Source organism: Aptenodytes patagonicus, chromosome 1, assembly GCF_965638725.1.
Source record: "Aptenodytes patagonicus chromosome 1, bAptPat1.pri.cur, whole genome shotgun sequence".
NCBI lineage: Eukaryota > Metazoa > Chordata > Aves > Sphenisciformes > Spheniscidae > Aptenodytes > Aptenodytes patagonicus.
Window position 1 is genome coordinate 68,179,993 of NC_134949.1, and position 13,981 is coordinate 68,193,973.

Genomic DNA, 13,981 nt, shown 5'->3' on the forward strand with positions numbered 1-13,981 from the left:
GTAAAGAGGTGAAAAAGGTTTGTAGTTCTTATTATCAACTGCCATTTCCAATAAAAAAGCCTTAGCTTATAAAGTAGGGCTAGCCCTTAGCCATATTTATAAAGTCTGCAGAGAGATTGCACTGTGCAATAAGAAGCTGAGGGTTTGTTTCTTTAAAAATACGAACATTCTTTCCTGTTTTTTATATTCCCATTTTATATGCAGATTTTTCTTCTCAAGATTCTCCAAAGCTCTGTTTGTTTGCTACAGAACAGTCCCTTGGTCCTCTCCTGCTTTACTAGTAAAATGGAAGGGTGTTAAAAAAGCAAACATGCATTCCATCAATAACATTGCCTATGATTCTTTAGCAAACCCCCCAACAGCCTGCACTATTGTGGGCTTCTGGTTCCAGAAAAATGTTTACTTAGCATGTTGCAGGAATGTTTTGTCTAGCTTTCCAGCTTTCTTACCCTGCAATGTGTGGCTTCAAGTCTTATTTCATCAGCCAGTTGGGAGTTTTGAAAATAACTGGAAAGAACACAGAGTTTCTCTCCTTCCCCCATTTTTTATAGGCAGCATCTTCAGAATTTTGAGTATTTTTCTGGAATTTGAATACACATTTAATCCACTCAGTTGCTCTCTAATGTAATATTGATTACAGTTTCCCTTGCTTTTGTAGACGGTGGAGTCCAAAGTATGCCCTCTCTCCACGTCAAAAGTAACTGCCAAAAAGTTACCACTTTTAGCATGAGAATGGCAGCCTTGTGCTGGAGGCTTCCTTTTAAAAGTGATTTGTTTTATTTTATGTGAGTTGTCTCTCTGTACAAGATGTGTCTTCATGTGACAAGCAACATCTTACCAACATTTACCATCAATTTTTTACCAATGCACTGATCCATGACCTGAAATCCTGAAACATCAGTAACTTTTGCAGAATTTTTGTAGATTATGTTGGATTGTTAATGCTGGAGTATAACAGTGAAAGAGGAAGACATTGTTCATGTTGTGAGGAGCCTTTCATATTGACCAGGGGGTTTCTAAACCCATTTATCCCTGCAGAAAAAGAAAGGGATTTATTCCAGTATACTGCTCCGACTTGAAATTTTCAGTCCTGAAACGTGAAGTTACAATATACTTTGTAAAAGAGTAATAATCCCCAAACACTGTAGACTCCTCCCAACTCTGAATTTCTTGTGTTTGGGATTTGGCAGATTGAAAAATTAATGAACTGTGTGTGCATAAAATACTCGATTTGTAAGTGCTTTCTGGCTGGTGAGCTGGCTGAGATACAGATTGTAAGGAGCTCGTAGACACAATGATCCTGCCTTAGCCACCTGGCTCTCCACAACGGCTCCAGTTCAATGCGTGCAAACCTCTGACCTGTGTGCACAAGGGAAAATTCTTTTCCCTTCTCTGTGTTTTTTCTCTGCTGAGTTCTTCATCTGCCTCTCTGAAGGTTGGTGAATCAGTGTGGGAAAAAATAATGTATGCATTGGTGAAGTAGAAGTGCGATCATCTAAGATACATTTTGTATTGAATGTCCCCTTTCACCCTCTTCCTATCTTAGCCACTGAATCATTCCTTTAGATGGTAACATGGTCCCCAGCATGTATCTTTTCTAGTATCCTGGGGCTATAGGTGCTAGGAAAGTCCCAAGTCTCCATGCTGGTGGTCCTGGCTTCTTGTGAATATCTTAGGATTTGCCAAGGTTGGAATAATGAAGGATAATTTTCATCGAATATCCTTCTCCAGCCAAGGAGATTGCTATCACAAAGGAATTATATTAGTCCATTAAAAAACATGAAAAAAGATGTGAGTTACTGTTGTAGTGTGTAAAATAATTAGTTTTGATGCTTATAGTAACAGTAGGTCATTTGAAACTCAGAGCTGTTTCATACTAAGCTTATATTTATCTTCACGTATGTATGTACTCCTTTGTAAGAAGAATGGCGGTACTAGATTATTGACCCTAATTAATTTTTAAGAAAAATCAGCTGGAATCAATCGCATTAAAGAAAATGAAAATTCCGGTTTACAGTATTGTAATGAGTAATGTAGAGTTGAATATTATATGTACAGTTCTTTTACTTATCTGGCTTTGAACTTGCTATGCTTATGAGGTTTGTTTAGTTCAGGGTATGAGATCCAGTTCTCTTTGTGAGAGAATACCTTTATTGCATAGACAAGTCATTGTATTTCCCATGGTTGATAGCTGAAATGGATTACTGGCTAGAATGAAGTATGTAAAATGAATCGTCTCCGAAATTAATTTGTATTTACACCAACAGAAGAGTGTCTTCAAGGATCAAATGGAGCTGATGTTACAGAATCATGTATTTCCATTGTTCATGTCTAACCTGGGGTACCTCAGAGCTAGAGTAAGTTCACCAGTTATATCAATTTCAGTATTCGCCATGATTCTTTCCTTTGTAGTTTGACTTCATTCTGAATGTTAATGAAAGAAATAAAGCAAATACATAGCAAAATTTCAAATTACAAGCTTGTACAGTAATTTTTCAGTATTTTGATTTAAAAAATGATTTGTCAGCTAAATGAACTGATGCAAAGTCTGTGTCATATTATTGTTTACCTCTTTGATCAGATTGGAGAATTTGAGCAGTGGTTGTGGCCCTTTTGTGACCATTTTTCCTTAGCAGATCTCAATAACTAGAATGGTTGGATGGCTGTGAAGAATAGGTAGGATTTCCACAGAGTAGATAATGTCAGTTTGAGTGTAGCTTGAAGAAAATCCCCAAGTGCCCATATCAGTCATAAACAAACAGTTAATTTTGTTTAATTTCTGTTCTGATTTTTTTCCCCCAGAAGGACCAAAACTATGAATGCCAATTATGTGCATACTGAATTTATTGAAATTGGGGAAAGGAAAATAAAGAACTGCTCGAGTGCAAAAACTGTGTTACATTTACTGTATGAATACACCATAATTAAGGAAAAAAAAGGCAATACGTGCAAACAGAGAGATAGTTAGCATTGTTTTTGAATCAGTTAAAAAATGCTAAAAATTGCAATAGTCCCTAACTTGCTTTTCTTTTTGTCATGCAGTCCTGTTGGGTACTTCATTCATTCAGTGCTTTGAAATTTCACAATGAGCTAAACTTGAGGAATGCAGTAGAGTTGGCAAAGAAGAGCCTGATTGATGATAAGGAAATGCCTGTCAAAGTAGAAGCAGCCATAGCTCTTCAGACGTTAATAAGCAACCAAGAGCAAGGTATGCTACGGTGATTCATCCGTTGTATGCACTGATGATGATTATTTTTTTTTGTAGAGATGAGGTTGGTGCAGGTTTATCTAAACATTTCTACCATTTAAAGACATAGATTTCAGAACATTTCATCATGTTTAGACAGCTTCACTTGCTCATTAGTTACTGTACACATCCCAGAATTCTGACTTCAAGTTTTTATGGCAGGTGTCTGCACAAAAGAAGTGAGAATCAACATGTTTCTTTTAATAAAGCAAATAGCACCTGTCTTTGTTTTTCTTTAGTGAAGTGAGATAGTGTGTATGTTTAAGAACGAATGCTGCCTATGTATGAGGACATGTATTCCCCCAAAACAGTGGATTTTTGTTGTAGATCGTGTTTCAGTATTGAATGTGGTAAATGTAGAATTTATTTACTTTGTTAGTCTACTAGTGATGGGCTGTAAAAGTGCCTTGGGTAGGTTTTTTTGGGTTTTTTTAGTGAATTAAACTTTAAAAAATTACTTTGTTCAAGAGTAGTCAGTGACCTAGTAGTTTTGAGATACTGTATATTTGTGTTTATGGATAGTTGATTTCACCTAGTTTCAATTGTTTTTTTAGCCAAGGAATATGTGAAGCCTTATGTAAGGCCAGTTATGCAAGAGCTCTTGCACATTGTTAGAGAGACGGAAAATGATGATCTTACTAATGTAATCCAGAAGATGATCTGTGAGTACAGTCAGGAAGTAGCTACTATCGCCGTTGACATGACTCAACACCTGGTAAGAGACAATAGTAAAATAACAGTCCAGTCAGAAGCACATGCCTAGTTTGGTAAACATTTAATGAACTTTGTTTGAAGTGCACACTGTTTAAAGTAATCTTTATAAAAGTCCACCTATAGTATTCACAATATGTTTTTTTCTGTATGAAGCATCCTTAAAACCTATAGGTTTTTCAAAGATACTGAATTTTGTCACTGGTTTTAATGAGCCAAGCTCTAACTATTTAACATTTCAAATGACTTAACATAGCCAGACTTCTCAAAAAAAGAGGAGTTTTTAATTTTCTATATTCCCCTTTCAAAAGTAAGGACCATATTTTTCAACACTGACAGCTCTTACAGGTAAGGCGTTGCTGCTGTTGCATTAGCTGTCTTGGTTTTGCATGACAAATTAGAAATGTGAGTTTGCTCTTGAATGTCAAGTTGGTTGGTTTTTTTTTCATAGGCTGAAATATTTGGTAAAGTACTTCAGAGTGAGGAATATGAGGAAGTAGAGGACAAAACAGTTATGGCCATGGGCATCTTGCACACAATTGACACTATCCTGACAGTTGTGGAAGATCACAAGGAGGTGAGATTTTCTTTTATACGTCTTTTCTGCTGTTCCCTCATGCCTTTCATTCGTGACAACAAGTGCTTCTATGTATGTTGCATCACTTGAGTTGACATGAATGTGCATTTATTATAGCAGGATGGTGAATTAGTACCAAGTGATCTCTGACAAATTTGAATTTAAAGCCCAGTTTACTTTTGTGACTTCTTAATTGTTTAGCTCTCAACTTCGAGGGGAATTTATTTCCTGAGGGTAAAATCCTTAGCCCTTATTGTGGTAAACACTTCATCGGATAATTGTATTACAGACTGTTAAAATAGATTTTAGGGAGAAATATTTTGCATAAGGCTAATTTTTTACAATGGTGACTCATATTTTGTTGTTTACCCAGCCATTTCTTGGATAGAATTCCTAGGAATTGGTCTCCCAGTTGTGGTGCAATGTAAGTCTATATTTCACATATTCAGGGAAGAAAGAGATTCTTTCTGCTCATACCACCTGGGCTGACTGAAGTAGGAAGGAGTTCAGTGACTGACCAGAGAGGCAAAGTCAGTCAGTAACTTCAAGCTCAGTTGGCATAAAAGTGCTTTGTCCTAGATTGTTTTGATTCCTTGACTTACAATGTTTCATTGCAAGTATGAAATATTTTTATGAAGCTTATGATTTTAAAAATACATTAATTAAAATACTAATTATTTTCTTGTAAGATCATTGTGTTCCTTTGGATTTCAAAACATCTTTCATTCCTTTACAAGAACCGCCTGCATCTTTTGAAAGCTAGAATGAAATCTGGTAGCTAAGCTGAGCATCAGGAATGATAGTCTGAAGTGGATCTTCAGGTTTTAGCCTAGGAAAACCTTTGGGGTTGGGGTATTTTTGTTATAAACTTAGCAGTTTGTTTTTCTGTTGTGTGAAGCACAAAGTAAAATATTGTGCAGAGTGCTCTTCATCTCAGGATCTTAAATCATTTTAGAAGTGATATAAATGATATAGAAAGGATATATGAGGCTGAAAACTCCTTAGAAATTCCTTTCCCTTTCACCATTAAGTATGGAGGGAGTTTAGGGGATGGTAACTTTTGAGTCAAGTGTCTGAAGATAAGTGGATGAATCTGTGGTCACATACTTAATCCCTTTGCTAGAACAAGCCCAGAAAGCCTCACATCCTGCGAGATTATGTCTGTAATGAATAACCAGTGGTAATAACATGAAATGTCTGTATTTGCTGGTTTTAATTAGACTTATAATGTGGCCATATAGTTCTCCTTGTAATTTAGTTTAATTCATAAACGTAGTCTCTCTGTCCAACATGGCAAGGCTGAATCCTGACTTCAACACAGTTGTATGCTCCCAAATTCTGCTTGTGTTCCTTTTGCTGAGCCTACTCTGGGAAGCTCTCCATAGACCTTAGGCAAAAGCACCTCTTCCTTTCTTCCTTTTAACCCATTCTACTTCAAAGATTTTGGAGAGAGGCTTTATCTCAAACACTTTGAGTACAGTGTTACTTCATATCCGGACGAGACAACAGATAACAGTTTTTGATAGGATCTGTAGAATAACCGTACAGTAAGATTTTTTTCAAATAAAGAAAAATGCTGTAAGTGACAAGTTTTAAAGCAATACTCTATTGAAAATTTGAGTACTTACATCAGTGAGACCTTATTTCATAATACTGTGATCGTTAAGGCAGCATTTAAAAAGTTATAAAAGCCTTTTTGCTTTGAAGAACTTCTCAAACTGAATTAGTCAAATACATTGATTAAATTGCTGTATTTCTAAGTTTTTGAATAAACTGCTTTATGTTTCTATTTCAGATAACTCAACAGCTCGAGAGCATTTGTTTACAGATCATTGGCCTCGTTTTGCAGAAACACGTTATTGGTATGTTTTAGAGATAATTTTTAGAAAAAACATTACATGTTTTTACATAAAAAATTCTTAAATTAATTATTGCAAACAATACTATCTTCCTGAACCGAACTCCATCTTTTTTTTGTGTGCTTCTTCAAAGAAAAAAAGACATTAATTTTCAGTTATGATTTGTTTCTCCTGATCTCCTCTTGTACATTAGTCAGGCTGGTTATTGTGTTTTGGAGGTCAGACTCAAAAGCAGAAGATGCAGTTCTGATTATAGTTCTAGCTAGCTGTGTTAAAGGACAATGTCTACAATTACATTAGTATTTTATAGACATGGTCTGCAATTAAATTGCTGCTTTATCAGTACCCTACACACAGTTTTGTGTGCAAAAAACACAAGGTTGAGAAAATAAAAATATTTTTCAGTAAATTGCTGTCTTCTGGTTGTTATATGACTCGGGGCTTGGTTTCAGATTTCAAGGTATTTGCAAGCTAAATTTATTTTTTAAAGCACCCCACCTCAGATTGTTTCTCCTTTCCAGAGTTTTATGAAGAAATTCTCTCCTTGGCCTACAGCTTGACGTGCCAGATGATTTCACCTCAAATGTGGCAGCTTTTAGGCGTTCTGTATGAGGTTTTCCAGCAGGATTGCTTTGAGTACTTTGCAGGTATGATCACTTCTGTTGGTGTTTCCACTGTTTGGGAATTCATCTCTAAAACCCACTTTAATAAGGGTCGCTTCCATTTAGTTTCTTGGTTTAAAATGATCATGTATTTGAGTCATGCCCTGACCGTCTGTTTAGTGTGGGAGTACAACAGGAGCATATATAAGTAGGAGAAGCATGTTCAAATCTGTCAGTGTGATCAGTTATTGTCGGAGGTCCTGATCTCAAAGAAAGCTGAAATATACAAAGTTAATGTGAAACTACAAATTAATTAATTAAAATGTAGTCCTATTCTGTTTCCTCTTCTGAGAATGCACCCTGCATGGTGCATTTGGTGAAGAATTCTGCTAGAAGAGGCTTTTGTGGAGTTTGAATTTCCAACCATATCCAAGAATCTGAGCTAATGAAACCCATTATAGGACTACAGTCTCACTGGTTAGCACTTGCATGGATTAGTTTGTAATTTTTTTTCTCTTTTGCTCTCCCTGTTCTGCAGATATGATGCCTCTCTTGCATAATTACGTGACCATTGACACTGATACTTTACTGTCTAACCCAAAGCATTTAGAAATCATTTATGCTATGTGTAAAAAGGTAAGGCTTCCGATTCTTACTGTTGTGCTTATCATTGGTACTTAACAATCAGATTAGCGGAGTGACCTGAGAATGCCAGGTGGTGGCTAGTCATTTCAGAACAAAATGAAATTTGGTCTCGGCTCAGTTCCGAGTACACATAGCACCTTCACACTTTTAAAGTGACATACTTTTTAAAAAATTACATGTGCAAATCTGTGTGGGAGAAAGTTGCTGTTCGTCTTGACTCTCTTCTATGAACAGCTATTTTGGTAAGTAGAGGAATTAATGAAGCCTGATTTCCTTGGGTTGTGTATCTTGCGATTGGATTCTTCCGTTGTCAGCTAAGGTGTGAACTCATTTGAAGTTCTTCTTACATCTATAATGTTTCTCTTCTATGCTGATTCTCTCGTGTATAATAAAGTATGAGATCACGCTGCAGCCTTTCTCTGATTTTGGGCATTATAGAGTGTTAGGCATCTAGCTGCCTGCTTATTTTTAAGAAACTTACAGAAATCGAATGTGTTTGAGAATTCTGCTTCTTTGTCAGGTTTGATTGACGTTGACCATGGGGTTGAAATGTACTGAGAAGCAGCAGTCAGTTTCACATGTATGTGCATATACATAGAGTGATTGCATACATCTTGTTTTTAATCAGAAACTAGCCTAGAGATAGAACTTCATTTTGCCAGGCTGTTAATCTGCCAGTGTCTATTAGAATTGAAGTAAAAAAACGGAAACAGAATGTGGAAAACATCAATGATTCCTGTAAGTAACATTTCCTTTAAAAAAGGGAAAGCAATGACGTATAAAGAATACTAACATTCATAAAGAGCTACAGCAATTTCTTCTAAATTTTTAAATTCATCTTTAGTCACTTATCCTTGTTTATGTTGTGTAGAGATGATTTTTTTGTGTGTCTTAATTCCTCACAAAACATAGCATGGATAGATATGTGTATGCCATGTAGAGGTTTTTTGATGTATGCAGGTACAGGAGCACTTGCTTTCAGAGTTGTCAGTGATTAATACTGATAAACTAAATTGTCATTCTGGTTGTTAGGTATTAACAGGAGATGCAGGAGAAGATGCAGAGTGCCATGCAGCCAAACTCCTAGAAGTAATTGTTCTTCAATGCAAAGGACGGGGTATTGACCAGGTGATATATATTGAACAGGTTTTCTCTTTTACTGGTTTCCAATGATACGTGTATGATTCCTGAGAAAAGCAGTTGGAATTAGAGAATTTGAGGAAAATGTGAAGTGTAGGAATGGGGAGAAATACAGAAAGAAGTAAATGAACTCAGGAGAGTTTGTAAGATTGATTTTTTTTTTTTTTCTTTTTTTTTTTTGAGATTAGTGGGCATGACCGGAAAATGAATATAGACTGAACGGTAAGGATATAGTATGATGTGCAGGATTGTCTTCTTTTTGGTTTCTCCTAATAGGATTTCCCTTTTGATGCAAAACACACATTGTTAAAACTATTGTGGCTGAGAGGTTAACTATACATATCCAACTCCTGAAGTTGTTTCTCCAAGCAATATGAACTTGGTCCTTTTTAATATTTTGAATTACTCAGTGCATTTGGAAATGAAGAATTTTTAGCGTGGCTGGATTGTGATTGCTGGGAAAACATAATCACAATTTTCCCGAGTTTCTTAGAACACACTTTTAGATAGTAGTCTTTTTTATATTAAGGGCTAAATTCTGGTCTCATGTTTTACATAACGCTCCAGCCTAAATTACTTTAACATACCATATTTGATGTTGCCACAGTGCAATCCATGGACTTCAGTGATAAATTTTCAATTAATTTCACTGAAACCAATATAACTTTACTAATGTAAATCTGAAGTCATTGAAGATAAGAATGTTCTCTGAAAGATTTTATTTTTAAAAGAAATCTGGAAGGGATTAAAGTGAATTGTATGCATTTGCATTGAAATAAGTATGTGGTGGGGCTTAATTGAGCTCCACAACTCTGAATTAGAATGATTGCACACTGAACTGAACTCATAAACTAAAACATTCATAATGCTTCCCAAATTATTATAAAGCATAAGCCTGCACATTGAAATATATGTAGATGTTTATTTCATTATGTAGAAATTTGTGCGTACTTGCTTTTATCTGAATAAATTCACTCATGTCAAACTTTTACAAGAAATTTAACATCACTTTACATTTATTAGGAAAAACTTTTTCTTGCAGATTTAGGTAATTTCATTTTTAATGCCTGTTAGTTTTGAAATTGTTGGATATCTTTATTCAAAGATGAGAATGTCTTGAGTTCTTTTCTAAACCTTTTATACACACTAGAACAAATTCCACCAAATGGCCCCAAATATTCTCCTCTGTGCTGAGAATAACATCGGCAATTTTTAGCTCAGAGAATAACTGTTTTGGGGAAGATTTATAAGCATGTAATCAGAGGCTTAAAATGCTTTTATGCTAGGGAGTGAATGGAATGCATTCCTAGGTATACCTAGACTTCAGTTATCTCTGGAGATTAATTCTGATAAAAGTATTTCAAACTTTTGTATAATCTGGCAACATGTATAATGCCTGTTTTTTTGTTTTTTGTTTTTTTTTTTTCCTTCTCCTTTATATTTGTATGCCCAGTGTATTCCGCTCTTTGTGGAGGCTGTTCTGGAGCGGTTAACTAGAGGAGTTAAAACAAGTGAGCTTCGTACCATGTGTCTTCAGGTTGCCATAGCTGCACTCTACTACAATCCTGACCTACTTCTGCACACCTTAGAGAACATCAGATTTCCACACAATCCTGAGCCCATCACTGCACAGTTCATAAACCAGTGGATGAATGACACAGACTGTTTTCTTGGGCAAGTATTGTGGTTTTTTCTTTTAAAAGTCCATGGGTTTGATTTTTTTGTTCACTTCTGTTTGTATCCCTAGTCATGTTGATGAAAGAGTTCTCATTCCTTGGTTAGTCTAAATACCAGTAATCCACACCACATTGCTGTGGTGCCGGTAAAGGTGACCTATGTCCATATAACTTTTCCGGGTCTGTTGAGCTACGTGCTGAATTTTCTGTGCTGTGAGGATACGAGGGTACAATACATATCATATTTCACAATTCTTTTAAGTTCCTTAATCACAAACTATCTGCTTCTCCAAGAGATGGTCCAGCATGAATTGTGGGTAATATTCAGAGCTGACCAGCAGGATTTCAGCGAGATGTTCACTTTTTTAGTGAAACACTGTATACATGTTTTCTGTTCTATATTTTATAAAGTACTTTTAACTGCTCCATTTAGTGTTAAAAAACCATTACTCTGTCCAGCGAATCCCACACTCTGATTTTAATCCCTTCAAGTTGTTCGTGATCAACTTGCATATTTATCATTATGCCATTGATGTACTGACTATTTAGCATACTCTTGAACTTAAACTTCATTCCGACCTCCCTTGAATATGTGTGTACACTGCACTAGTGTGCACGTGGGCAGGAGCTGAACATTTGTAAAGTAAATGAAGGTGGACAAAGCCTGTCATCACATAGCTAAGCATGCACTTGATGCTGGGCGGATGTGAAGTCCACTGCTTGACGGTTACTGCTTGCCTCTCAGCTGAGATGTGGTGTCTGACTGTGAGATTCAAATCCACTTAAAGGCAAAGCAGGCAGTCGGATGTAGTTAACAGCTACCTCTCACCTTCCTGCTATGAGTTATGTTTTGTCATTGGAGGCTAACATCTGACTGCAGGTGTACGGATAGGCTTAGAACGTGTCTTCCCTGTGCATAGTCTATGCCAACAGGCTTAAGTGAAGTGTCAGCGTGTTAGGAGTCATGCCATGAATGAGCATGGGCTGAGACAGGCAGCTCCTAACCCATAGATGCATACCTTATTTTAGGTTGTCATTCTTTTCCTACCTGTTTCTTATTGGTACAGTCTTGTCCTTCCAATTCTAAACAAGTCTCTAGGGGGCTTTTTATAAGATGGTTTCTCCACTTCCCAGTCATCCAAATAGCTTTTCTCCATACCAGGTCTTATTTGAGTTAGTCTTCCCTGAACAGAATTATATGCCATCTTGGTATAGCTGCATTATTGCCTCAGTGTCCATCTTGAATTTAGAACTGTGTGGTGCATTATAGCATTGCATTACCTTTTTCATAACTGTAATAAAATAGTGACTCCCAATCAATCGATGACCAACTGGTATATGCGGGTTTTGCTCTCAGCATGTCCTTTGTAGTATTTTTGAAACATACACCAAATGTACCTGGTAAAAATTGTTTTCTTCCCTCCTCTGTCCTAAGTACACAGTTTTGTGGGATGAGGACGAAAGCACAGTAGTTTGTAGAATTGCAGCATAGACTACCTTATTCAGGTCTGCACATTAATTCTGTTTGGTTTACTAGAATGAAAACCACTTGGAGATACAAGAGAAATTGCCTGCTCTGGGGTATACAGGCTTTGTGCAGATTCCCCATTCATGTCTGTATTTGAAGGTATTACCATAGCAGTCTCTCCTGGAAGAAAGAAAAATTAAAAATACTAAATTAAACGGATAAAAAGTGGGGAAAAAAAATCTCTTATTCATTATAACAAAAACAGACAGTTCATATTATCACAAGCATTCTGACTTCTTCTACCTGCTATGTATACGAAATGTCCAAGTACGTCCTGTATCTTAACATAAATACACATCTTATCAATTAGAGGGGTTACTTGAGTTGGTGACAAAGAAGACATAAAGGACCCAATTTCCCTCATTTCTTTTGGAGTGCCAGTGGCTGAAAAATGGCACCTTTAAGTCTACCTCTCCCACCCCTTGTGGTAATATTATTGTTAATTACTAAATTATTTTTATATCTACCAACTTTAGAAAAGAGCACGACCTCTTAGGATTTCCATGTACCAATTTTTTTTTTTATGGCTGAAGCAAAGTTCTTGACATTCAGCTCTTTGTGCTGTCATTTTTTCTACTGCATATCAAATGCTGAACACATACGGAGACAGTAGAAAAGAAGATATTCTGTACAGGTGGTAAACTTGTCATTCCTTTTTTAAAAGAAATCAAAAATGAGAGAGATTTATAGCCTTAAACAGTTCATCCTGGAGCATTCAGTGAGAAACGAGTCAGATCCAGAGGGGAAAAATGCTGCAGATCTGACTAGGCTCCAACCTCAAGAACTCCTGTGAGCTACAGCTTAACTTTCAGTTCTTTTGTGTTGCTGTTCAAAAAGCATCAGCTACTGCAACTACTGTTCAACTGAATTCTTCTTCAGAGCTGAGACAAAAGCCTCTGAAAATGAAACATGGAGATCATGATGCTAGATTCTGCTCAGACTCTGCACTTGAATGGCAGCAGAAGATTAAAATGTATCTCTCTGATCTGCTGCTACCAGCAGTGAAATAAATATCTGTAATATTGCTTAAATCTAAAAACCACTCTTCCTTCAAGTGCTGTCTCCTCAGTATGTGGCTTCCGGGTGTAGGGCTTTTGCTGTAGTACTACTTGTCAGGCACTGTGACGTGATGTAAGGGACTTCCTCCCTTTCACTCAGGACAGCACTGCTTCTAGAAGACCATTTGTTTTAGTAAGGGTCATCATCTGAACAGCAGCCAGATATTCAGAGGCCTAACTGAACAGGAAAAGACAGAAACGCAGACAAAGTCTGGCTTTCTTGAAACCCTTCCTTGGGTCCACCCCTGCAGATTTCATGTCTTCATCAGTGAAGACAGCAGTGGGCACCCTGATTTATACAGTCCTTTTTCTCACCAGCCATCATTCACTGCTGCTTTGGTTTACAGTTAGATTGCTTTCCAGCAAGAGGCAGTTTTAGGCTTAAATTCAAATCAGTTGGAAGACTCACAGATCCTAGAGAAATTGGAGAAGATCAAAGTAGGTCCACCTCCAGGTGTGAAGGACCAGGTGAACCTTACTGACATTTCTTTGTCAGCCATGCAGGAAATCTGTGGCTTACTGGTAACAGTGGCTCTTCAAGATGCTCTGTCCACATAAATCTCGCACCCCTTTGTCCTCCTTCTGCTCCTGTGAAGTCTTAGTACCCATAGATCCTGCTCTGCCAGCAGCAGGGTTGTGCGTGTTTGCATGCTCTCAGGCTGGAGCCAACGGTGTTTGCCAAAAGAATGCAGTATTTCTTGAGCAGCACTTGTGAATGCATGAGATGGAATCCATGGGAATAATACATCTTGGGAGGGAAAAGCAGTTACGGTAAGATAAGTAACTGTTCTTCCATGTTATTAAAAATATGGAAACTATTTAAAACTGATTCGAAATTTTGAATATTAAAAATGATCCAGGAAAGGAGAGCTCAGAACTCATTGTAAGACTGTGCATAAATACAGTATGTCATTGTGGATATTACATATCTGTGGATG

General features: G+C 36.9%; 1 protein-coding gene across 1 annotated transcript in view; it reads left to right on the forward strand.

Annotated features, from left to right (window-relative positions):
• Positions 1-13,981, forward strand: part of IPO8 (importin 8) — a 48,513-nt gene that overhangs the window by 24,144 nt on the left and 10,388 nt on the right. The window contains exons 13-21 of the mRNA XM_076340736.1: positions 2,268-2,357; positions 3,043-3,208; positions 3,802-3,962; positions 4,410-4,535; positions 6,331-6,397; positions 6,916-7,041; positions 7,535-7,632; positions 8,674-8,769; positions 10,235-10,455. Of these exons, the coding sequence (XP_076196851.1) occupies positions 2,268-2,357; positions 3,043-3,208; positions 3,802-3,962; positions 4,410-4,535; positions 6,331-6,397; positions 6,916-7,041; positions 7,535-7,632; positions 8,674-8,769; positions 10,235-10,455 (1,151 nt within the window). The remainder of the gene's footprint in view (positions 1-2,267; positions 2,358-3,042; positions 3,209-3,801; positions 3,963-4,409; positions 4,536-6,330; positions 6,398-6,915; positions 7,042-7,534; positions 7,633-8,673; positions 8,770-10,234; positions 10,456-13,981) is intronic.